General features: G+C 40.5%; 1 protein-coding gene across 5 annotated transcripts in view; it reads left to right on the top strand.

The window, feature by feature from the left end:
- Positions 1-23,517, top strand: part of dock10 (dedicator of cytokinesis 10) — a gene marked incomplete at its 5' end in the record, with an annotated part of 71,489 nt that extends 47,972 nt beyond the window's left edge. For 2 of the 5 annotated variants that reach the window (XM_080510210.1, XM_080510208.1), the window contains 34 exons: positions 364-456; positions 644-762; positions 1,688-1,757; positions 2,660-2,773; positions 2,936-3,007; positions 3,294-3,440; positions 3,740-3,823; positions 4,184-4,280; positions 4,466-4,498; positions 5,461-5,639; positions 6,964-7,080; positions 7,319-7,436; positions 7,537-7,658; positions 8,207-8,321; positions 9,425-9,491; positions 9,896-9,943; positions 13,808-13,918; positions 14,294-14,403; positions 14,737-14,852; positions 15,227-15,364; positions 15,453-15,635; positions 15,748-15,858; positions 16,796-17,011; positions 17,116-17,173; positions 17,818-17,919; positions 18,484-18,590; positions 18,743-18,865; positions 18,960-19,073; positions 20,412-20,558; positions 20,676-20,886; positions 20,990-21,180; positions 21,264-21,364; positions 21,953-22,091; positions 22,600-23,517. In XM_080510210.1, coding sequence (XP_080366336.1) covers positions 364-456; positions 644-762; positions 1,688-1,757; positions 2,660-2,773; positions 2,936-3,007; positions 3,294-3,440; positions 3,740-3,823; positions 4,184-4,280; positions 4,466-4,498; positions 5,461-5,639; positions 6,964-7,080; positions 7,319-7,436; positions 7,537-7,658; positions 8,207-8,321; positions 9,425-9,491; positions 9,896-9,943; positions 13,808-13,918; positions 14,294-14,403; positions 14,737-14,852; positions 15,227-15,364; positions 15,453-15,635; positions 15,748-15,858; positions 16,796-17,011; positions 17,116-17,173; positions 17,818-17,919; positions 18,484-18,590; positions 18,743-18,865; positions 18,960-19,073; positions 20,412-20,558; positions 20,676-20,886; positions 20,990-21,180; positions 21,264-21,364; positions 21,953-22,091; positions 22,600-22,647 — 3,921 coding nt within the window. In that variant the 3' untranslated portion in view covers positions 22,648-23,517. Of the gene's footprint in view, positions 1-363; positions 457-643; positions 763-1,687; positions 1,758-2,659; positions 2,774-2,935; positions 3,008-3,293; positions 3,441-3,739; positions 3,824-4,183; positions 4,281-4,465; positions 4,499-5,460; positions 5,640-6,963; positions 7,081-7,318; positions 7,437-7,536; positions 7,659-8,206; positions 8,322-9,424; positions 9,492-9,895; positions 9,944-13,807; positions 13,919-14,293; positions 14,404-14,736; positions 14,853-15,226; positions 15,365-15,452; positions 15,636-15,747; positions 15,859-16,795; positions 17,012-17,115; positions 17,174-17,817; positions 17,920-18,483; positions 18,595-18,742; positions 18,866-18,959; positions 19,074-20,411; positions 20,559-20,675; positions 20,887-20,989; positions 21,181-21,263; positions 21,365-21,952; positions 22,092-22,599 lie in introns of those variants that run through there. The other 3 variants (XM_080510209.1, XM_080510211.1, XM_080510212.1) reach the window with 3 other exon arrangements.
- Between the last annotated feature and the right edge of the window lie 633 nt (positions 23,518-24,150).

Genomic DNA, 24,150 nt, shown 5'->3' on the forward strand with positions numbered 1-24,150 from the left:
TCTCCGAAGATGAAATCACTTCTTTCTTCATGCTTCAAATGTTACTTGATCATTTTATATTTATATTATTTGAAAATATTAAAAAAGGTTTCAGGAACATCTAGCTGATTTTATTGTATTTTTGTATATTGCATGTTATAACATGAATACAATTTATCTTAATAGCATGATTATGTGCTAAAAATATGAAGCTATTAGTCATTTCCTGATTTTGAAGCTGTTTCGTTGTTGGAGCCAGTTAATAACTTACCTATGAGTTATTGAAGTTCAAATTTCAGCTGTAACCGAACAAAAAACAAAATCCAGTAAGTGGTAATGCAGAGTTTGGCTGTTGATTTTCATGAGTGCTTGTGTTTGTGGCAGGACCCCCACCTGAACCGATTCTTCCAGCAGTGCCAGAAGAGAGAGCTGGACCTCTCTCAGCCTCCTACCTCCAACTTCCTCAACTGTCTGAAGGTTAGAGAAAAGCTGTTGATTGACACACATTTATTTTTTCAAAAGGAAAGAAAAAGAAACCCAGCAGGGTGTCGTCTAATGAGTGGGACGTCGCGTCAGAATCCTTTCAGTCTCTTTGTAGTTTTCATTTTCGCCCTTCTCACTCGGTCTTCTCCTCCTCCCCCACTTCCTCCTCCCCCCTCTCCAGGGTCTCCTCAGCATGGAGAGAATCCCAGTGATAGTCAGGTTTCTGCCAGTGCTTTTCAACCAGCTGTTCAAGGTTCTGACTCAGAATGACAATGATGAAGTCACTACTGCCACCACCAGGTAGGCAGGAGCACTACCACAAGTAGTGGATGTGGTAAAATACACAGTGCAAGTATCCAATGTTTAAAAATACAGTTTTATGATGCTGTTATGGGAGCAGAGGGACACGTGGGGAGATGTGTGTGGGATTCTCTATTTGTCTATATAGATTGATATTAATATGTACATAGTATTATTTGCGTGTCAGTGTGCACTTAGATTAATGCACAATGGGATTTGTATGTGTATGCTGTGTGTATACTGAGACGTGTGTGTTCCTACAAGGACCTGAAACTGTCCTTGTTCTCGTGTCAATATAAAGTCTGCCTCTCAGTCTGTTGGATTTTTATTTTATCTGTAACATGGGTTAATTTTGTCCTCAGGCATGCTCTCCTTTGTGTGAAGCCAGGTCTAATGCAGTTTTTGAAATCACTCATCACAATGTGGCTTGGCATTATGAAGGCTTTAGTTGAGGAAACACAGTGCTGACCAAAATGACCAAACTAGCCAAAATTAGTTCACATTATGCTCAAATGGAACCCAGTTTTCTGTCGAGGAAAAGAGAGCAATGAAATCCCCTTGTAAAGGTCCTGCAGACCTCCCTGCGTGGGAGAGACAAATCTGGTGGAGGTGAAGACAGGAACTTACAGGTCCTTTATGGGAAGTACTCATCCAAGTACAGACTAGCAAATCTCATCACAAACACACAAATGCACACACATGCATTCACAATTTGAGATATGCAAACACAAGTCATTGTGCTTTTGTAAAATCGCAATACAGTTTTTATTGCCCGTTACTTTATGTCACGCATTTTAATGTTTGCTTGATAAAAACAGAGTGATTTAAATAATAAAGATGTCAATACTGATTAATTTTCTGACTTACATGCTGTCATCAGCTAAATTCTTGTTATCTCTGTGTGCGTGTGTGTATGTGTTTTCAGAGTGCTGGTTCACATTGTTGCAAAGTGCCATGAAGAAAACTTGGATCACTACCTGCACTCCTATATTAAGGTAAAGTAGAGGCTAAGTGTTGTGCAGTCATACACAGAGTAGAGTATGCTTAATTGTGGGTCTGTGGTAGCATTGTGTGCTCACAGGGATGATGTAATTTGGGAGGCTGTTGTTTTCCACAAAAGAGAGGAATCTGCACTGGCAAATTTGATTTGTCGAGTGAAAAAAACCCAAAAGGAGGGCTTTATATGTTTGTGTGTGTTTGGGCCAGCCGGAGTGTGGCTAGGGCCACGTGCCCAGAACGCTGTGCAAACACACTCACAGAGAGGGAGAGACGAAGAAGAAAGAGCAATTGAGTTGGAGGCAAACTGGGACATTCGGCCTGCTCGATCCGAAACACAAGGCATGTTTGTTTAGGGGTAGAAATCAGTGAGAGGATTAGAGAAGAGAGCAGGAGAAACCACAAGACCTGTTTCATGTTGGCTACGGCCAAAGGAAACCGCAGGGTTTGAGGAGGGAGAGGCTGAGAGGAGAGATGGGAGGAGCAAAGAGGAGCAGCAGGGCTGATGGAAACAGGGTTGCCATAGCAACTGATTGGCTGATGTTCACTGCTATCGGTGTCCAGCTTCTTCCAGTTTCATTCTACTACATTTCACAGGAAAACATTTTAATGCAAATTTTATGTACTGGTAACTGTGGAAATTGTGTAACTGGCTTGTCTCAATGTCGTTTTCTTTCTACAAACTGAATAAAAATAAATGGCTCTATTGTTTTGATACTTTGCTTGAAAAATGGCTTTCACAATCAATTAATTATTAGGGTGGAGGTTTTTTTTTCTGTTTCTTATAATTAATTGCTCTTAGTTGTTTGCCCAGTGAGGGTCAGTCCAGTACCTAAACAAATCACTGAAAATTACGAATAGGAAAAGCTTGTTGATTTCCACTGCTTCCTTGTCTCTGTAGTACGTGTTTAAGTCAGAGGCTCACGGCTTCAGGACGGTTCATGAAGAGCTTGCCAAGGGGATGACCTTTGACCTGAAGAGTAACGAGCAAGCAGCGGTCAGGAATGTCCTGAAGGTTTGTCTTGATCTTCATCCCCACCCTATTCTGTATTTATTCCAACATGGCCTTTTTTTTTCTTTTTTTTCTAGTGCTTCAAACTGTTTTTGCCTCACAGATCTGTTATTTACTAATTCAAGGTTGTAACACTGTCCTTAATCTGACCCCTCTTGGTTTCAGTTCTCCTGGTTTTTCTTTGAACTCATTGTCAAGTCTATGGCACAACATTTGGTCGACTCTGACAAGGTGAAGGTAAGACGCTTTTGCTTTTTGCTCATCCAATCCCATCTATCCGTCCAGCTTCTATGTCTATAGCTTTATTAACCTTTGACCCAAAGTAAACCTCACAGAGAGAACATGAAAACTCCACATAGAAAGGCCATTCCAGTGGTTAAAGATACAAATAGTTCTATAAACTCAAAATGAAGTTTGTGTTATTGATCCAGTCTCCAGAGCAGCGGTATGCAGGCCCCCTCTCCTGACCTTTCTCTGCTCCTCTTGTATGACTGTACTAAGCTGACTTGCTGTGTCCCTCCAGCTCCCGAGGCCTCAGCGTTTCCCTTCATCTTATCTGAACCGGGTGGAGACTCTGGTGGAAACCGTGTCTGAACACATCTTCTGGAAAAATAAAGACCTGGCTGAAGAAACCCGCAGTGCTAACTTAGCTGTGGCTGCTTTTGTGAAGGTAAAATGGAATCATTAGAAATCTGATAATTAATTTAACTTGTAATATGAAACCATGAGATAAATTGTGTCCGGGGAATCTGTCATATTTCACTGCATGTAAAGGAAACTTGAACTGTGCTATTAAACTGAGTGCATTTTTTTTCTTTAAAGGATCAATATAAACTGTATAAACAGTCTGCATATAAAAACTGTTTCCCATTGATTCTTTGTTCTGTGTTAAATGATCTGTGTGTAACGGTAATTAACTCTAACTGAGTGTGATCTGTGGCTTGAGACTCTTCCTGTGTGTTTTTGCAGCGCTGCTTTACTCTGATGGACAGAGGCTTCACTTTCAAACTCATCAGCAACTACATAAATATGATCACTGCTACTGACAGCAAGGTAGATGCACATCTAGTATCATTGAAAACTTTGTTATTCATTTCAACTTTTACGGATGAATACGCTAACTGGTTTCAAGTATTTCTTTTATTTTAAATTACTACATTTAAAATAGGAAAAACAAATCTCTTAAAAGAAGTACTTAAAAATTACAATACTTGATTATCTATACTTGATTCTTTATATTATTAAGAATTGATTATTATGAATTAACTAATATAATCTATCTAAAATGTCTGGATATATCACTGTATAAGGGGAAGAAAAATGGTTGCGTCAGTAACTGAATGCTCGTTTGCTACAGTTGTATGACTTCATTTGTTTTTCTGGTGTGATAATGTGTTTATGTGTGGCTGGTAGGTGCTGTGTGAGCTGAAATTTGAATTCCTGAGAGAGGTGTGCAACCATGAACACTACATCCCTCTCAGTTTGCCCCTACCCTCCGCTCGCATCACAGGTACGAGCCCCCCCCACACACACGCTGTCTCCGACGGTAGAGTTTATGTGGTAACTGTCATGCATCAAGTAGATCTCACACTCATTTGTGAATTAACACTCCGTCTTTCTCTCACACTCTCCCCCCTGTCATCTTCTCTCACTCTCCCCCCTGTCATCTTCTCTCACTTTGTTTGTTCATGTCAGACCATGCATCCCCTGAGCCACAAAGCACTCATGGTAAATATGTCCACTCATATTTGGCAGTGTCCAACGTGCTGCAGTGTGTGTCTGTGTGACTGGAATTCACTGAAGTGTGTCATAGGGCTGGGCTATTTGGCAAAAATAATGATTGTGATGTGTTTATCGCAAAGGTTTTTAGTGTTTATGTCAGCTGACCGACTAACCTGACTGAGTTTGACAAGTGGAAATGACTTTTTAATATGCTAAGAATGTATGTAGTGGTTCTAAGTTAAGCAGACTGTCAGTGATCACCTGTGTGGTTTCATGCTCCAATTCAACTACAGCTCACTGGGTTGTTTGAATTTTGCACATTATTTGACATGTTGTTTATCTCCTCAAATAAAACATGCTTTATGAGTTTTTCAAACCCTTGCTTTCAGCTTGTATCAGAGCATCCCAACTTCTTTGTAATTTGGGTTGCACCTGCTTATTTAAGAAAAAAATAAAGCCTTTTCCGTATAGAATATCTACAATAAAAACAGAAGAATTGACTTTGTCTTTGAATATCATGTTTTGTTATGTATTTAGTCCTATTTCCATCTTTGAATAAGGCAAAAAATAAATGTGGACTCGTGTTAAATTCAAACTTTATACAAAACTGAGAATAATCCCAGAATGTGTGACAAAAGCACATTAAAAGCAAGTTATTAGAGTCAGCAACAGCTCTGCCCCTGAAGCACTGCTGATGAGAGCTGCAGTTGTACACATGATAATACAAAAACCACCACGCAAAACTCATCATCATTATCGAGCTAAATTTGAACACAGTTGTGTTTGTAGACGGTTTTATCGCCCAGCCCTACTGCCACATTATTTGTTCACTGTAACCACATTTCTGTTCAGGAAAGAATTGATCTAATCCATGCTATAAAAAGTGAACACTGGCTTTTGTGTCATTAAATAATAGTTTGGTTATTCCCTATTTGAACTGTGAATCTGTTCACAACGTTTCTCCTCAGTGTCGGTGCCGGAGTACAACTTGACCGGAGAGTTCTGCAGGAAACACTTCCTCACCGGCCTCCTGCTGAGAGAGCTCGGGCTGGCGCTGCAGGATGAGCAGGACCTGAGACACCTCGCTTTGGCCACGCTCAAGACTCTAATGGCCAAACACTCGCTGGATGCACGCTATGCCACCAAGGTAGACAGACATGTTTATATGGAAGAAAACTAAAAGGCATGAAAAATGAGTCATGGGCACACAGTGGGGATTGTTCCCCTGTGACTCACACCAACTCGCAGATATGTGAGTGTTGGAAGCAGCTGCTTACATGAGACAGGGCGTCCTAATGAATGGTGGGAAATTTAGATCAAGTCAGTTTTTTGCGCTCTGTTCGGTCCAAACACTGGCAACCACAACACAGCAGCAGGATTAGAGACCAATCATGAAGCTAAACCAAATACATGGGAGATTATGAATCTTTTGTACAACAAAATATTTAGTATAAATAAGAATTTTCTTTTGCACTAATTACTAAGAGATACAATTGCTTAAAATAGGGGTGCCAAGCTCATTTTTAACTCTACATAATCCCACATTTTCTTTAAATAACCTATAAATACTGACAGCTGGTAGTTTAAGGTCAAAATATGTACAAAACACTCAAAATTCTTTTACAAAACCTAATGTAAACAGCCTGAAGTTTATTTAGAATTAAACAAAATTCTCTATGCCAGTGTGTTTCTCTTCACATTAATGTTGACAAATATGTTTCTTCAGCTGTATAATTTCTTGAGCGTCCAAGTTCCTGCAAGCTCACTGTCATTTTATGGCTTCCATGTAATTCTAGCACGTACAATAAAGCAGCCTGCTGCCTCTGCTGTTCAATTCTGGTTCTCATTTTGTCATTGGACAAGTTCAGACTAGGAATTAGTCTAATTAAAATCTATTGTAGTTGAGGTCCTCTTTATCATTTCTAAAATTGTGACCCTCTGTCACCTGGTTAATCTGTGGATTAGACCTCCTCCAGCTAAAAACCCCTGGAGCACATTAATATATAAAGAATTATCTCGATCCACACATTTAAGCAGAGTTTTATTTTTGAACTGATGCCAAGAAGTGGCCACGCCTCTCATCAGCTTTCTTATCGAGTTCCAGTGAAATCAAAGTTCTCTTTGTCAAGAAACAACATAGAAGCAAGAGTGCAATAATTACAAAAGTAACTAAAAGAGATCAAAATCTAAAAAGCCTGTGAAAAACATGTGAAAGACTAACATACACATAATGATCCAGCAACATGTGCTGCGATAGTTTCATACACTTTTTCTCTTGAGCTCAATATGAACTATTGGAGCAAAGTGGCTGCAGATTCAAGCTTGTGTTGCCCTTGCTTCTCACAAAATGGCTTTGTAGATGTATTTTTAGGAATATTGACACAGACACAACACACGCAAACAAGGAAAATAATGGTACACATCTCTCACTAAGACTGTTTTGACAATTGTTTGATTGGCTGTATTTCCAGGAGAAGCAAGCGAGGATTGCGTCTCTCTACCTGCCTCTGTATGGACTGATCCTGGACAACATGCCTCGTTTCTTCCTCAGAGATCTCTTCCCCATCTACTTCACTTCAAGTGATCAAGTGAGGCTCTTCATTTGAAAGACTTATTGTTTAATGAATGTGATGACTTTAAATGCATTATGTTTGTACATTATTTGCTCAGTTTGGTTGTTCAGACCTCACACTCTGATTTCTGATATTACTTGTGATTGTTATCGTAACATTACTTCCAGGGTAGGTTCTCACTAAGAGTTGTTAAAGGTTTACCATAAACCCAGCTACTAAACTTTGATCTGAACCATCACTGTGCCTTCATCAGGGCTCTCGAGATGACCTCAGTGTGGGAGGGGGAGTGGCCGGAGGAGTGATTCCTGTTACTCGGCATGGAAACTCTGTCGATGCCTCCTTCTCCAAAGAAGTGCTCAACTCCATCACAGGTATTGCTGTGGGATCAGTATGCATTCATCATGTTCATACACAAGGTAGAGGTGCGAAACAGGACATTGATGCAGACTCCCCTCCCCCTCCACACACCAGCTTTCTCATCCTTGGCAGTTGCCACAGGCAACCAGACCGACTCCCGAGGCTCTCTGATCAGTGTGGACTCGAACCCCAGCAACAGTGACAGGAACAGCGAGAAGATGGATGGATGTGAGAAGGTGAGTCGAGGAAAGAGAATTAAAAGGAAAAAAAACAACACAAGAACATTTCAACGTGGTAATGTTATTTATCATGGTTTAGGTTACCGTAAGTTTTAGGGTATATTCATGAAGCGTAGGCCGAGATGCAGACAGGTGGACACATCATTTTGCCCTAATATCAACAAAATTTATTTTACACCACTTATCACCAAATTTTATTTACAAGAAGTAAAAAAAATGGCTAAAATAGATTTCAACCATCGGTCGTTATTCCTACAAACCCTGTGATTGTCTAATGGGAGCAACGTGATGTTTTACAAGTCTTTTCCATAAATCTTGGCAATAAACCCCTGAGAGATGTATTTTTTAACATTTGTTGGCTAAATAATTGGCTCTATAATTTACTGTAATAAAAAAATCCTTTACATGTTTTCAGTTCCACATTGTTTTAATTCCACATAAATGTAAATACTGGGGACATGACCTCATTGTCTGCAGCGGTAGTCACAACCCTGATACCAACGGTTCATCTTTCACCCCCTCTTTGTTTGGACGCTTGTCCTTAGTTTGCCCGACCACAGTCCCTGATAGGCTACGGCTCTCGCTGTGATAAATTGGACCAGGCAGAGACCCGCAGTCTCCTAATGTGCTTTTTGCACATCATGAAAACCATATCTGAAGGTAAGCGTATGCACTTGACTCTGATCTGTTTGCCGGATTCACACATTCAAGTTTGGAAGTTTATTAAAAATACAATATGGGTCATTCAACTGGAGCATCCACTTTGTCAATTGGCTGATGATATATTACTTTATATATTATCTACAGAAGATTGAGGAAATTGAAAATGAATATATGTGCAAGAGCATCAGCCTTTCTTAATCTTTACTGATGTCACCCACTTGTAACAATTATCATGTAGAATAATATACAATAGCTTCTGCAAAGCATCAAACGACATGTTGTCTGCCAGTCTGCCATGCTCACAACACGTCATATAATCCAGCTGGATTTCAGTGTTTTACAATTCCTGACAAATGAAGCAGGTCAAATTCAAGAAATTAACTAAAAGCCTCCTGTGAACTTGTGAAATGAAAATATTACTAGTGAAAAGAACAACATGAGTTGCAGTTCATAACTGGTGTCAAAGAATGTTAATTGTGTCAAATTGCGACATGTCTTGTCAAACAATAACAGTGACTTCATACAATATGACACATAAGGCATCATGACACAATATGATACATTACAATACATTTTGAAACATGATATCAGGAAACGATAAGATTCAATACATGACAAATCATGATCCATTACAAAACATTCCTATATGATGTATTGCAATATCGTAAAGTGATACATTACGATATGATGCATCACAAAATGATGCAACACATTACAGTAAAATATGATGAATTAAAGTCTGATGCATTACGAAAATATAATCAGTTCAATTGAAAGCATTGTGACAATGCACTGTATTACAATATTTATTGCTAAAAACGCAAACAAAACCACCAGTTTTTTTTTCTTGTATGATTATTTTGTCGCAGTGATTTCTGGATATGGGTATAGTTTTACAGATTGCCTTGCATTACAAAAAACGTATCTGGCACTTGACTGCTGCCTTGTGCTTGTGTGTTCATCTGCTTTTTATTCATCTATTTTTTCTGTTTTTAATTCTTGTTAAAGCACTTTGTGTTACTTCAATGTATAAAAAGTGCTATATAAATAAAGATTGATTTGATTTGTGTGGCATGATGTCTTCTGTCTTCTCCTTCCAGATGTGTTGGTGTCCTACTGGCATCGGGCCATTCACCAGGAGATCTCAGACTTCTTTAACATCTTGGAGTAAGAGCTCTACTTTTCCTCACTACACAGCATTTATCGCAGGCCCTGTTGAGATGATTAGTGATCCCAACTGTTCACACAGCTCGGGAAAAAAAACAGAAGCAGTGGGATCAAAACAGGCAGAGAAGAAAAGGGAAAAAGAGGGGGAATGTGGCCAGGAGAACAGATGAAAATAATGACCCAGCGTGAGTGAGAGAAGAAAAGCAGACTGCAGTTCCAACAAGAGCTTCCTATTCACAGAAGAGTGCAATAAATTGGCTTTGTGTGTTTCCTGTTTGTGACAACACTGAAACGCTTCTGGTGTAGCTCAGTTTGAGGACACACTTCTGACCTTAAAAAACACTGAAGACAAACACATTTCCACGAAGATGTTTTTAAATTGGCTTCTTTCCCCCCCTCCTCAGGCTATGCCTCCAGCACTTCAGGTTCCTTGGTAAACGCCACATAGCCAGGTGAGTCAGTGCTCCTTCCTGCGTTCTCTGACAAAGATGTGGATCAGCTGTCACTTTGGTTTATTCAATATAGTGCTGCAGATAGGGAAACAGCTTATTAACTCAACATATATGCTGCAGCCAAAGGTTGTAACACCCCCACCCTGTGATACATAATTCATATAATGAGGCCTACACACACATGGATGGACACAAATGTAAATGTGGCCACCAAGAACACACACTGACTGGTGAAAGCGAACAGAAACAAGTGAATCGGGCACCGTCGAGCTGAAATACTAATATGTGTTCTGTATGCGTGTGCAGAGTCAGGGATGAGCTTCAAGAGGGGAGGAGGTTCAGGGGGGAAGAAAAGGAAGCAGGGGGAGGTGAAAGTCCTGGATCGAGTTGTTGAGAGAGAATCACTGCTGGATATTGTACTGTAGTTGTTGGCAAGCACAGGTTGGAGGTTATCGTGTGTGTGTGTGTGTGTGTGTGTGTGTGTGTGTGTGTGTGTGTGTGTGTGTGTGTGTGTGTGTGTGTGTGTGTGTGTGTGTGTGTGTGTGTGTGTGTGTGTGTGTGTGTGTGTGTGTGTGTGTGTGTGTGTGTGTGAGAGCTCTTACTGGAGCTCAGCCATTGGCACTGCAAGACTCTTCCATCTTCTGGTTCCTCCTAGCTAATTAAATTAGCCCTCTTTTTTTCCTTCTCAGCAGTAGGATGCTGAGATGTAAGCCAACAAAAAAGAAGGCTGAGAGAAGACACCGCTGTGTGGAGGTATTAACTGAATAAAGATAGCTGGAGGTGTAGCTGCGGCTCTCAGACGTAGTTGAGTCTTTCTGAGCCTGCAAGCTACTTAACATTCATCTGTAATACCAGGCCATTGGGGGATTCACAGTGTAACGCCTGTGTCTGTCTCGGTGTCTCTCTCTGTGCGTTCTTTGATGCCTGGCTGAGTCAGTGTGGGCACCCATTGGAGTTCAGGAGTGATAAAATACACTTGCAGTGCGTAGCCAGGCAGCCAGCCAGACAGACAGGAAGACACTCAGCCAACGTAACAGACGACCCTTAAGTCATTAAAGCCTCTGACAACCTGTTTAGAAATGGTCAATATTTTTGCTGGATATTAAAACAGATCTGTTAAGCTCATTTCCTGGATTTCTTTGATATTCATGAGAGATCTTTTTCAGCAGTCGTCATTAAACCTATTTCCCTCGATTGAACTTGTGTTTGTCTTATTGATCAGCTTGCAGAGCCGTTTCTTTGAATTTGCTGATAGGCAGTGTCAGGGGCATGTAATTTGACACTGTTAATCATAAAGCAATATGTGATGTCAGTTTTATTAACTGATCCAGGAAAAGTATTCACATCAGTCTGAGACTCCTCCACAAGACATCACTTTAGCTTTGTTTAAGCCCTCATCTCACTGGCCTCTACTTCATTACCAAACAAAAACACAGAAATATGATAGTCTATCAGATTTTCTTTTTTTTTGCTTTTTTTTTTAAACTTTGAATCACTTTGAATCAGTACTTTGTGTATGTTGCACGAATGTTGCAAGAATTTTGGACAAACTTCAGGCAAAATTGGGTTTCCATGAATGTGATATGATTCTTGCTTGATATTAATTTACCACATAAAATTACAAATTTACAACAGATGCAGGAATGACGTGCAACAGCCCAGCTGCAGTTATCCAAGCCAATTAAGAATCAAGCAAAAACATTCTCATCTTTCAGCATTTTCCCATTATTGTCACCGCTGGCATCATCTTCTTCCAATACCCTCTGGTTCTTTTATCCTCTTTCCTCACAACAACTGCCTGCATGTCTTTTTTCAGGGCATCCATGATCCTCCTCACTGGCGTTCCTCTTACCTGGCAGCTCCATTTTCATCCATTTTCCCTTTTCTTTATAAACCCCTGCAAATCTTTGCGCTATTTAGGAAACCAGGTCAATAATTTTTTACTAAATTTGTGGAGCCCAGTGGGATATTTGCAATATTGAATTTAATGAAAACAGTGCAAAAAGAAAGCAATTGTGTTTTCAGATTATTTCTTTGTTTCAACATTACCACATCCTATACTGATGACAACTTACTTTCTCACTATCAAATCAACCACAAAGTCAGAAGCAAGCAAAATCTCTTTTACATAGGCAGAGTGGCTTGATTTAACCCTCACGCTGCTCATCCTACAAATACCTGTTCTTTACAAATGTGGCATAATTTAAGGCAAATTAACAGGCTTTCATATGAGATACAAGATGTTATAATCAAGCATTATTACTAAAACAAAACAAATAATAAAAGTTCTTACTTTTTGTACTTTGTTTATGATATCTATGACAGAAAATATGGAAAATCCGCCAGGTTCTCTTAAGAAAGTCAGAATTTAATGCAAACATAAAAGACTGTGAGCCTGTTTAATCGGGGTATTGTAACTGTGTTAACTTGATGTTATAGGCAATAGAATGGACATATTAGCTGTCATAATTCATTTACTACATTCTGCTTTCATTTTGAAGGCTCCCGTTTTGTTTGTGCTGGTGAGAGTGGGTGTGTCTGCCGGTGTTTGGCTTCACTGTAGTATTTTGGCAAATCAAAGATGGAAGAGTGGAACCACAGACTTTCTTAGATGCATTCTGAGGTGGCTCCAAGGAAAATATATTGTGAACCATTGATTTATGACAATGTTGCTCATAGTTAGGCCTTTATGGACTTTGATATTGTTTAATTCCAGTTATTCTTGTAGCAGATACTGTGTGTGTGTCTGTCCTTGTCCAGGAAACCTCTCCTTATCTTATCTTATTTGTTATTATACTGACACATTTGCACCTACACAGTCCATAGCGCATCGCACAAAGTAACAGCTCTAATGTTGTCTCCATGTTCGACCTTGCTGTTGTAGCCTTCATCACAGTGCATGCATATGTCCTCCCCCCTCTGTGCATGCAGCCTCTGTTAATGGACTGTCAGTGTGACCGCACATTTATTGATGTTCTCTTTTTTTTTGCATCAAGTAAGCCTTCCTGTGTTGATACAAACTGTAGACAGATGTGTGTTGTGGGATATTTTGCACGCAAGCTTGGTTTGCTCTTTGAGCACATCTCACTCGCTGATGCTGCACGTCGACCTCCGTCTTCGTCTCCTCCATCCTGACTCGCTCCGCTCCACCTGCTGCTTTGCTTGTCACAGTTGTCTCCTTTTTTGTTTATCCAAGGCATCATTTGCTTTGTTCAGACTGGCTGTAGTTTGTAATGAGACTAGTTTTGCACATCATAGGAACATGAAATGTTGGACATGTGTTTGTTGAGACCCAGTTCCTAAGCTGATTTGCGCTGAGGCTTAACTGACATTCAGCTCCATCACATCAATACATTTTAATTCCCATGCTAACCGCTTTTTTACATAAATACCAACCCAAGTCTCTGCTCCCCACTAACTCTCTACCAAGAGTTAATGTAACATTTGCACAATATTATACTAATGGCAAACTGAAACCATTGACTCTGCTGTGCCTCCAGCATTTCCATCTGGCTGACCTTCCTCTCGATATGAGCTTGTTTGATCTTTTTTTTCCCACTCCGGCCGCTCATCAAACCAAGGTCAAATTGGAGATCTTGTATGCTTTCAGCATTGCATTTAGCTGCTAGAGTGCAATGTGACCGAGCTGCTATAAATATGTAGCAAGGTCACAAAAGTGCAAAATAGTTCTTTATTTGCCAAGTGTTTACATTTAGACCCATTTTTATTAAGTGCAGCCAGCTTGAACTGGCTATTATTAACTGCCACTCTCAGTCAGAATAACCTAAGGTGGGATACGCTTAACAATGATGGTCTTAACTAAACTAACTAATGTTAGCTTTGATGTGGTTGGCTTGTGAACAGGAAGCTAGCAGCGGCAGTAAAGCTGGCCCAGTCAACCCAGGCCAATGGCACCCTGAAGGTCTCTAACCACCCCTCCCAGTCCTCTCAACCCTCCAGCCTCTTCCCACAATGGTAATCACCCTCCACCAGGAAAACACAACAACTGAGATGACAGAGTTCAAATGAGTAGAATGAGTCTTTGGCTACTTATTGATATTGCTGTCTAGTGATTGACTAATTTATGTAATTAGACATTAACACTTTATTTGATTTGAATACAGGTTAAACCTTTTCAGATACATTTCAATCTTCTGTATATTCATTGTTGATGTGATCATTGTGTTTCCCCTGTTAAGGATTGCTATTCTGTATTCAGCATGCCCCTCCTCATACCTGCAATGTTCTGTGTGATTTGTCAGTCCACGTCTTTGCACTGCATACAAAGTGTTGAATAAACGTGACCTCTGTGGTTTAATATTAACTGTTAATCTCTGCTGTTGCCTCCAGGATGGCGTCTGGAGGCGAAGGCCATCGGCACGCTCGCTCTCAAACCATGCCCATCATCAGGGGCAAGAACGCCCTCACAAACCCCAAACTGCTGCAGATGATGGACACAGGTATCACTGATAAACACAAACACACATCTTGCACATTTTCTGCATTGAGACATTGGATTGACTGACATTTCCTGTAGAACTCAGCAATAACTTCTACTTGCTTAACTCTTACCGTAACCTTTACTAGAACCTAAGTCCAATCTTGAAACATGTTGCACATCAAATTGTATTTATTTCACTCACTGTGAGTTAATTGTTATCTCCTCAACAACAAGTCCTCCTTATTAGTGTCTCCCAGCAGATTTCATCCACTTTAGCAAATATGCATTCAAAGACTTCCAAATAATAACTGAAGAGACAAATGTGAGTGTTTACATCTGGTTCTGTTTTTAGATGGAAGTATTCAAGACGGGGACTCGCTAAGTCCCACAGATGTTGAGGCAAACTTGTCCACGGAGGTGTCGCTCACTGTGCTGGATGTGCTGGAGCTCTTTGTTCACCACCACAAGGTCTGTGGTCGTTTGATACCAGGCAACCTACAATAAATCAATGTTATGTGCTGAATATCCATGTTGTACACTTCACATGTGTACAATTCAATATTATACTGTATGTCTGATGTTGTTGAATGGTTGGGGGTTTTTTTTAAATCCTTTTTAATATTTAAAAATGAAAGGGTTTTCATTGAAAAAAATATCCTTTAATTTATGGACATGTTTCACTAGTAAGTCAAGTCAGTGATACTTTACTGCCACCTGGTGGCAAAAGTAAATTCCTTGTATTAAGCTGTAAAGTAATCCTTCCATCAAACCTTTAACAATGGACAAAATGGTTTTCTGTGGGAGTATCAGCTGTTATTGCGTTTGGGTGTCCCATTGTACAGAAGCAGCTGCTGCTGGATGATGGCCAGAACACACTGATGAAAAAGGTGCTGGACACCTACATGCTCTTCTTTCAAATCAACCAATCGACTGCGACTCTACGGCATGTCTTTGCAGCCCTCAGGCTATTTGTACAAAAGGTAAAAAAACAAACATCAAATGAATACATTTCTTCTAAGCGAATGTATGTTTTTTAAGGCCTGGTCTCACTCCGTTCTTTCCCTGTAGTTTCCCAGTGCATTCTTCCAGGGTAAAGCCGACCTGTGTGGCTGTCTGTGCTATGAGATCCTCAAGTGCTGTAACCATCGGTCCAGCTCCACCCAGATGGAGGCAGCTGCCCTGCTGTATTTTGTCATGAGGAAAAACTTTGAGTTTACCAAGGGCAAGTCGATAGTTCGCTCACATCTGCAGGTCAGTCGGACTTGATTTCCAATATTGCAAGTATATAACTTGTGTATTGTGTGTGAAATGTGAAACAAGGTCTCAGAACGACACCAAATCATCATTCACCTTTGTTTTACAGGTTATCAAAGCAGTGAGCCAGCTGATAGCGGATGCCGGAATCGGAGGTTCGAGGTTTCAGCAATCTCTGGCCATCATCAATAACTTTGCCAATGGAGACGCACCACTGAAGGTACAGCACATTTGAAGCTCGATATCATGGTACTGTCATTATTAATTATGATTAAAATATAATGATTTTATACTTACCACATATTCCTATCATGTCACTGCTGACTGGATTCATGGTATATAGAAAATTCCAAAACAAGCTTTTGGTAAATATAACCATATTTGTAACATGCAGACAGAAACATATTTAATCCCTGCCAGATACTGTATTTTTCAGACGATTGAACGCAATATACGCCGTATCCCAAAAAATTTTAAAGGAAAAAAAGGGACATAAATAGCCTGCACTTGACTATAAGCTGTAGGCGTCCACGTTGTTACAACCCCGGAATTTCACTGCAGGAACATAGGGATTACTCATATTTTCATCAATTCGTCCAAATCTGTCTTTCATAGTGCTGGAAATTCCTGCTTTGTCCGCCTGCTGCGGAGAAGCCTGCAGACAGACAGAGAAAAAGAGAAACAGAGAGAGAGAGACATGGAAATACACAATCACCGAGGGTTTTATCTTTGTTGATAAAATATAATATCAGTTATCGGCTTATTGTGATTCTGAGGAGGAATATTTCTCAGCCAATGACTCCAGCAGGGCGCATTTACATGATGCACCTAAATGCATCACTCACAGGCATCAGATGCTGGCATTCCAGACCGCAGAAGCAGCACAAGATGAGGTCACAATCAGAAATATCACTTTTAGAGTGTTTTGAAGAAGCAGAGGTGCTAAAAACAGCATGTATTTACATGCAGAAGTAGAATCTGGAAGCATGAAGCCCATTAACCTGTAAAAATCTATAAATTTGCCGCGTCACTGTATAAGCCGCAGGGTTCAAAGCATGTGGAAAAGGAAGCGGCTTATAGTCCGGAATTGACGGTATTTGAAATGAAAGTTATTGCACATTTTCAGTTCAAACATATTTTTTTTAATTTTTTGACAGAACACCCCATTCCCCGCTGAGGTGAAGGACCTGACTAAACGAATCAGAACAGTCCTGATGGCCACAGCTCAGATGAAGGAGCATGAGAAGGATCCTGAGATGTTGGTGGATCTGCAGTACAGTCTTGCTAACTCTTACGCCAGCACACCCGAACTTCGACGCACCTGGTTAGAGAGCATGGCCAAAGTTCATGTTCGTAACGGCGATCTTTCAGAGGTTATTCATATTTTTTTCCTGTTGTTATACTCTTTCTGCACATGCCCATAAGAAAATATTCTTTAAAACCAATGATTTTGAGTCTTCTTTAAATCATTCTTTAGGCTGCTATGTGCTACATCCACATCTCGGCTCTGATTGCTGAATCGCTGAAGAGGAGAGGTGAGTGCTTATCTCGCTGCTCTGCTTCACTTTATAAGCATTTTTGCAGCATGTTTTGTGCCACTATGTGTATGCGCATTTCCACTGTCCATATGCAGCGCTGCAAACTCTGTTGGTTTGCGCATCTACTCAGCCTTTTCACAGCTCTCTTCTGTCAGACAGAAAGCTCTGCTCTTTCTCTGCTAACACAGTCATTTTCGGAGTTTCATCCTTCATACTTTCATGAGGGTTGATGTTTTTGTCTGAAATGGATTTCATTGTAATCAGCGTGGAGTTATGTATAGTAGTTGTGAATTTGGGGAATTGAGAAGTTGTATAGATGGTCAGTCTTTGTGATATAGGGTTATAGATTTATGTCCACAGCTTTGTTGTGTTGCATGTTGCTATGGTTGCATGGAGTTTATTGTTACGTGTGCATGCTTCCTTGTCCACACCGCCATGTGTCCCTCCGCCGTATGCATCCGACGTCTTCTTGCATGCGATTCACTCACTGAGCCGGCACGTCAGCAGCTAGCGTGGCGTGCCAGTAGCTTGGCTGATTCACAAGCCTTGTCTTTGAGTCGAAAAAAGCAAACGCAAGTCGCCTCGAACTTTGTAAACCTCCTCCTCCTCCTCCTCCTCCTCCCCCCCTTCCTACCAAACAGGCTACTGGAGAACTGACAAGGCCAGGATGTCCAGTGTGTCCCCCGAGGAAAGCCCTGTCTTTAAATGTAGCTCCTTACTAACTACCTCCCGAGATCAAGACAGTGAGTGTGTGCGCCTGGGGCCTGCTGGGTGAAAGGGTTGGGAGTTCAGCACAGAGGGATGGAGGCAAGAGAGCTTGGGCGATCATGGGTGTGCAGTGATTCCTAGAGCTCTTGCCAGTGGGTGCAAGGCGTTGACATTGAGCGATGGACATGATTTAGAACAAAGGAAAGAGGTTCACATTTTTCCCTCTTCTGCATTGTGAAGCATTTAATGTACAATTAAATGTTTTTGCCACCACTGTTCTTGCCTTGATGACTTCAGCAACCACTGTTTGACTTTTTGCACAAGTCTGGTTAGGATGCTGAGTGTCACCAGTTTGATGTAAATCACAATCACACTTGGTTGTTTTTTTATTGTTTTTTTTGTTTTTACTCTTGTGTCTGAAATGTTGAATGCTTTACTCCAAAAATTTTGTACTTTTTAAAGACTTACTTTAAAAACACAGTTTGACCTGGATGCATCTAATACATCTGTATGTTACAAGCTAATATATAACATGAGCAAAGATGTGCAGTCTTTGTGGGTAAGTCCTGATGATTTTTCTCACTTGTTTGAAACCCCAGCTTCTTTCTCCATGGGGTGGGCAGCGTTTATGTGCATCAGCCCGAATGTTAAGGAAGAAGGTGCCATGAAAGAGGACACTGGTACTCAGGACACACCATATACTGAGGTCAGTGTTTTAAAAAATGTAAACATCATGGCTTTATGATTGTAACCATTGTTGCAAGTTCAAGAACAAAGACGTGATGTACTTGAGTGATGGTAATATTTTGGACAGTTACCTTTAGCAATATGCTCTGTGAATTCATTAATATTGTGTAGGACACCCTCGTGGAGCAGCTGGAGCTGTGTGTGGACTATCTGTGGAAATCTGAGCGACACGAACTCATTGCTGACATCAACAAGCCTGTGATTGCTGTCTTTGAGAAGAGGAGGGATTTCAAGGTGTGTGTTTCTGTCCCCCATCCTGTGTCCTCGTGTTGGGGAGTCTGTATTGAGCTGACTGCAAACTACATCTCCCACTTGTGTCTGCTTGCAGAGGCTCTCGGAGTTGTACTATGACATCCACCGCTCGTACCTGAAGGTGACGGAGGTGGTGAACTCAGAAAAGCGTCTCTTTGGTCGCTACTACCGTGTAGCCTTCTATGGACAGGTGAGGGATAAATAAGGAATGAAATTAATTGAATTGACACGCTCCACATACCTCGAATAAATAGAATACACAGCAATATCCAGCAGACCAGAGTATACTGACTTTACTTCTGAACAATTGCAAAGTACTGAGGTGTCTGTGCACAGAAGCCATTATTTTCCTCTTTTCCTCTTTTTTAGTTGTAATTTACAGGAGTTGTTTTGTAAACTTGACATAATTAATAACTATAACTTTAAGAATGTTTTAACATCTACAACATTTTTGGAAAAGTAAACAAAAAGCAGATAGAGCTTTGTGTTCATACACTGTTCCATGTACTCGTCACAATCTCTCGCAGAACATTCTTAGTAAAATCTTCCAGTCACAGACAAATTGATCCGTTTATTCAATAATACTGTGTTCTTTGTATAGGCTTTGTCTCCCTGTGATGCTTTATAAATAGAGATGGGTTGTATTATCACGTGACTGTTCTGAAGTAATGCTGATTACTCAAAGTTGAAGTGGTCTTGGGGCCGGAGCACTCACTTGTTGCATTTTTTGCAATTTTACAGCCATAAAATTCTAATAAATCCAGTCTTTCTTATGTAAAGGGAAAACAACACCATATTTTCGTGTTTCAAAACTCAATTGAACTAATCAGTTTGTTTCTATAAGAGAGCCCAAGTAGAAATTGGGCATTTCTCCTTTACTCTTTTACCTTTGAGTTAAATTAGAAAAACTGAAAATGTAAATTTTTTTAGAGAGAAAATCCAGAAAAGAACAACATTTTATTTAAATTTTTTTTAAATTTTTTTTTTTGAGTCGGTTTCCTTAATTTCTGTCTGCTTTTTCTTCCTTTTTGTTATATTCTGTATCAAGATTGCGGTAAGTTTTGTATACCCTCAAATTTTTCATTGTCCTTTGTCCTAACCTCTCTTACCTCTCCCCTCCTTCTGCCACTATTAACATCTGCCGCGCTTATCCAATGAAGGGTGTGTCTCAAGCTTGCTGTGGTCCATTTTACTTCCCATAATTCCTGACGGTGAAAGCGTTTCCTCCCTAAATATAAAAAAAAAAAAAGCTGACGTCAAGCAGGAAGATATTTTAGAAAAGCCTCATTTGCTCACTTTGAGATTGACCTCTGCACTCTCCCTTCCACAACTTAACATGGGCTCCCTGTTAGTGCTGAGTTGCTCTAACAACTGAGGGAAGAAATGTATTGTTTCTCCGTAATGCATCGCTTATGATTCAAGAATCCACTAGGGGGCAACATAAAACCAGACTACTGTGAAAGGATCCATCACAATTCAGTTTCTAGCAAATATATAACTGTGTGCTTGTTTGTGTGTGTGTGTTTAGGGTTTCTTTGAGGAGGAAGAGAGCAAAGAGTTCATCTACAAAGAGCCAAAGCTGACCGGACTGTCAGAAATCTCTCAGAGGTTACTCAAACTCTACTCTGACAAGTTTGGAGCCGATAATGTGAAGATGATTCAGGACTCCAATAAGGTGAATAACAGAATGAAGAAATTGAAATGATGACTCTCCACTAATTATTGTGATTTTGGCCAAGGTGTTTTCTGAAAATTCTCCAATTTACTACTTTCCATCACTGTGACAAACCAGGTAAACCCTAAAGACCTGGACCCCAAGTTTGCCTACATCCAGGTGACATATGTGGTGCCCTACTTCGACGAGAAAGAACAACAGGACAAAAGGACAGACTTCGAGAGGCACCACAATATCAACCGCTTTGTGTTTGAGACGCCGTTCACCCTGTCCGGGAAGAAGCACGGAGACGTGGAGGAGCAGTGCAAGAGACGCACAATCCTGACCAGTGAGTTTGTTTCTGCTTTCAGTGAATGAAAATCACCAGACAACACAGCTGCCAGGAGGACTTGTATCTTCTCTTACCAGCGGCTTTATTTAAATCTCTTCAGCGAGTTCTAGCTTCCCGTACTTGAAAAAGCGCATCCAGGTGGTGGAGCAGCAAAGCACAGAGATGAACCCCATCGAGGTGGCCATTGATGAGATGTCCCGCAAAGTCTCCGAGCTCAATCAGCTCTGCAACATGGAGGAGGTGGACATGATCCGGCTGCAGCTGAAACTGCAAGGCAGTGTCAGCGTCAAGGTGGGAATTCTGGCCAAACTGCACATGCTCAACATTTTGGGTTTGCTTGACTCGTTTGGTCTCACCCGATCCTCGGTGTGCAGGTGAATGCAGGTCCGATGGCTTATGCCAGGGCCTTTTTGGAGGAGAAGAATGCCAAGAAATATCCCGACAACCAGGTCAAGCTTCTGAAGGAGATCTTCAGGTAGGACTTTCTTACTGTCAAGATGGTATTATGAGTCACAAGCAGCGGGCTAATAAAAGAAATGCTGCTCTGTCAGCTAATGTTATCATGACTGACACTTCTCATCAGTTTTATGGTGAATATGGTTATGTGGATGTTGTAAACAGTAAAGTAAACTTTTTGTGCAGCCTATTTTCAGTTTGATTGATTATTTATTCACCTGGTAGCCCCTTTTCCCTTGATTTCAATTTAAAATTTGTGATACTTGAGATTATATCAATGGTTAGAGGCGCAGGGGAAAGGGTTACAAATGCATTTTTTGGAGTTAATTTTCGGACATTTTTATTTTTGTTTCACCATGGCTGATGTCACTACGTCGGATTATTATTACGTCATCTTTTGAACGTTCACAACGGCTGATCGCAAAAATCTTTAATTGAAAAGAAAGTCTTTTACTTCAGGCGGGTGTGGTTCTCGCCAATCAATAGCAAAACAAAACATCTCTGTCAGTTTTATTAATTCAGAAAATTCAATGTGTTAAAAACCATCATTGTTGTGTGTTAAACTGTTTTGTCTTTGTTTGTTTTGGTTTTTGTTTTCCATCTGCAGGCAGTTTGCAGAAGCCTGTGGTCAGGCGCTGGATGTGAACGAGCGTCTCATCAAGGAGGACCAGCTGGAGTACCAGGAGGAGATGAGAGCTCACTACAGGGACATGCTGCTGGAGCTGTCCGGCATCATGAACGAACAGGTCTCACTACAGGGTGACCAATGTGTGGCCATGCTGTTTTAGCATACTGTGGCTTTTCCTTTCTTCTAAATTACTATTGTTTTTATTGTTTGTTTTGTTTTTTGTTTTTTACTAGCATGGCATTCTGTGCACCATCGTTTCCACTGCATTATGTTATGAAGCGTTTTGCATTTGTGTGAGTTTCACCAGTTTCTGTTACAACTGCATAGTATTTTCTGCATCTTTTCAAAACCTTTTCTCTCATTGCAGCTTCAAAAAAGTGTTCTTGCCCTCAGTGCCTCCCCTCTGTCTAACAGCTCTCTGTCCACTCTCTCTAAGACTGGTATGTCATGTCATCGAATCCTTTTCAAAAGGCATCTTATCACCTTGCTGCTTGCTTTCCCTCAAATGCCGAGCCCGTCTCAGGAGCCAGTCTTGATAATTCTTCTGCATTACGTTTTGTTTTGTTTTTCCACGTTCCAATGGCAGCTCTCTTTTTTTTCTCTCTCTCTCTCTCTTTCTTGTGCAGATTCCTCACACAAGACAACCAGGGACGGAACGGCACAGCACCTACTGAATGGCCATTAGACTCACCAGAAAGTTTGAACTTTGAAGCGGCTTGTTTGTTTGTTTTCTGACTGTAGTGTTCTCCCTGCTGCAGAGAGCAGCGGGCTAAGTGGAACTGTGACTGGTGGCAAGTGTAGAGAAAAACAAGGGAAGACGTCTGTAGACTGTGGTTGTGGTAGTCTGTAGTCCTGTTGGTGAACTTTGACTGTCTGCAGTAGAGGCCAGGCTGCTGGACTGTTAGCTACTGTTTGTTTTGGTTTTAGAGATTTGATCCATGTGTCGTTTAGGTTCTTCTGCCCTGGCTCATCAGCCTACACACTGGTAAATGCACACACATAAGCAAACACACAACATGCGCCTTCTTTCCACAACCCTGAACCCTTTAGAGAAACAGTGACCTTACCGAGCTTCAGGTGCGTTCAGCTATAAATGTAATGTATAGCTTTCTGGTGCATTTTACACTTTTTACACTTTTCCTGTGGGACCTTGTTGCATTTGAAGCTTTGGAAAGCTTTAATAGGAGTGACCAATGTGAAAAAGAAAAGGATTTCAATACAGGTTTTAATTATCCAAGAATCTGAGGAGTTGAACGCACCTCCAGTTCTTGTTTGAATGTAGAGCTGCTCCACATTGCGACTTTGTATCCTTGCTAACATTCTGGAAATATCAGCTTGCCAATTTTCAAACGGACACACACAAAAAAATATGTTTTGTAACATTTTTATAATTCAAATCGCATTGTTACTGTTATTATTTCCTGTACTGTTTTGAATTGTAAATAAGAAATATTAATATTTAAAAAAATGTTTGAAATGTTTCTTTTTATAAAACATACAATATATAAATATTTGTTTAGCTGAATAAAAAAAAAAAACCTAAAGTTTTATGTATAACATTTAAATAAAAAATTGTTAATGTCCAAAATTCATGGAACTGTTTTTCCCTTGATTTTTTTTTCAAGCGTGGTTATGCCGATGTTGCGATGATTTTAAGTCCCCTAGTATTTGACCTCACCTTCAGATTCTTGCTCTCATGCATGCAACTCTTTAAGTTAATGGAAATGCTTTCAAATCATGGTGAAATAGGTTATGAAAGAGGTTTCTAAAATGAATGTGTGCCTCATTGCAGCTGTGCACAGCTGCCTTCCATGTCCTGGCTATTGACCAAGCCTGAGTGCAGGCAGCAGATAATTATGGTTCATTATGAAGCACACAATGGGTGTATGAAGTCGTGAAATAGAAAATGAAATGAGCTTTTCCTTGTTCTTCAAAACACAATAGATGTATGTGCTTTTTCGTATCCACTGCAAATCCCAATGATGGTGCCAGTGGTTCCCAAATCTTTTTTTTCTTGCAGCTCTCGGGGACAGTGTATTTTCCCATACATGCACAATATTTATTGAAAATGTGCTATTGTGGTTTTCCAGGTCTGCCACGTTGAGAAGCCTGTTTATTTGCATTTTTATTTGCACCATATTTTTTGATTAGTGGGATGAGCAGTAGAATTTGTGAGT

This window comes from Blennius ocellaris (assembly GCF_963422515.1).
Source record: "Blennius ocellaris genome assembly, chromosome: 2".
NCBI lineage: Eukaryota > Metazoa > Chordata > Actinopteri > Blenniiformes > Blenniidae > Blennius > Blennius ocellaris.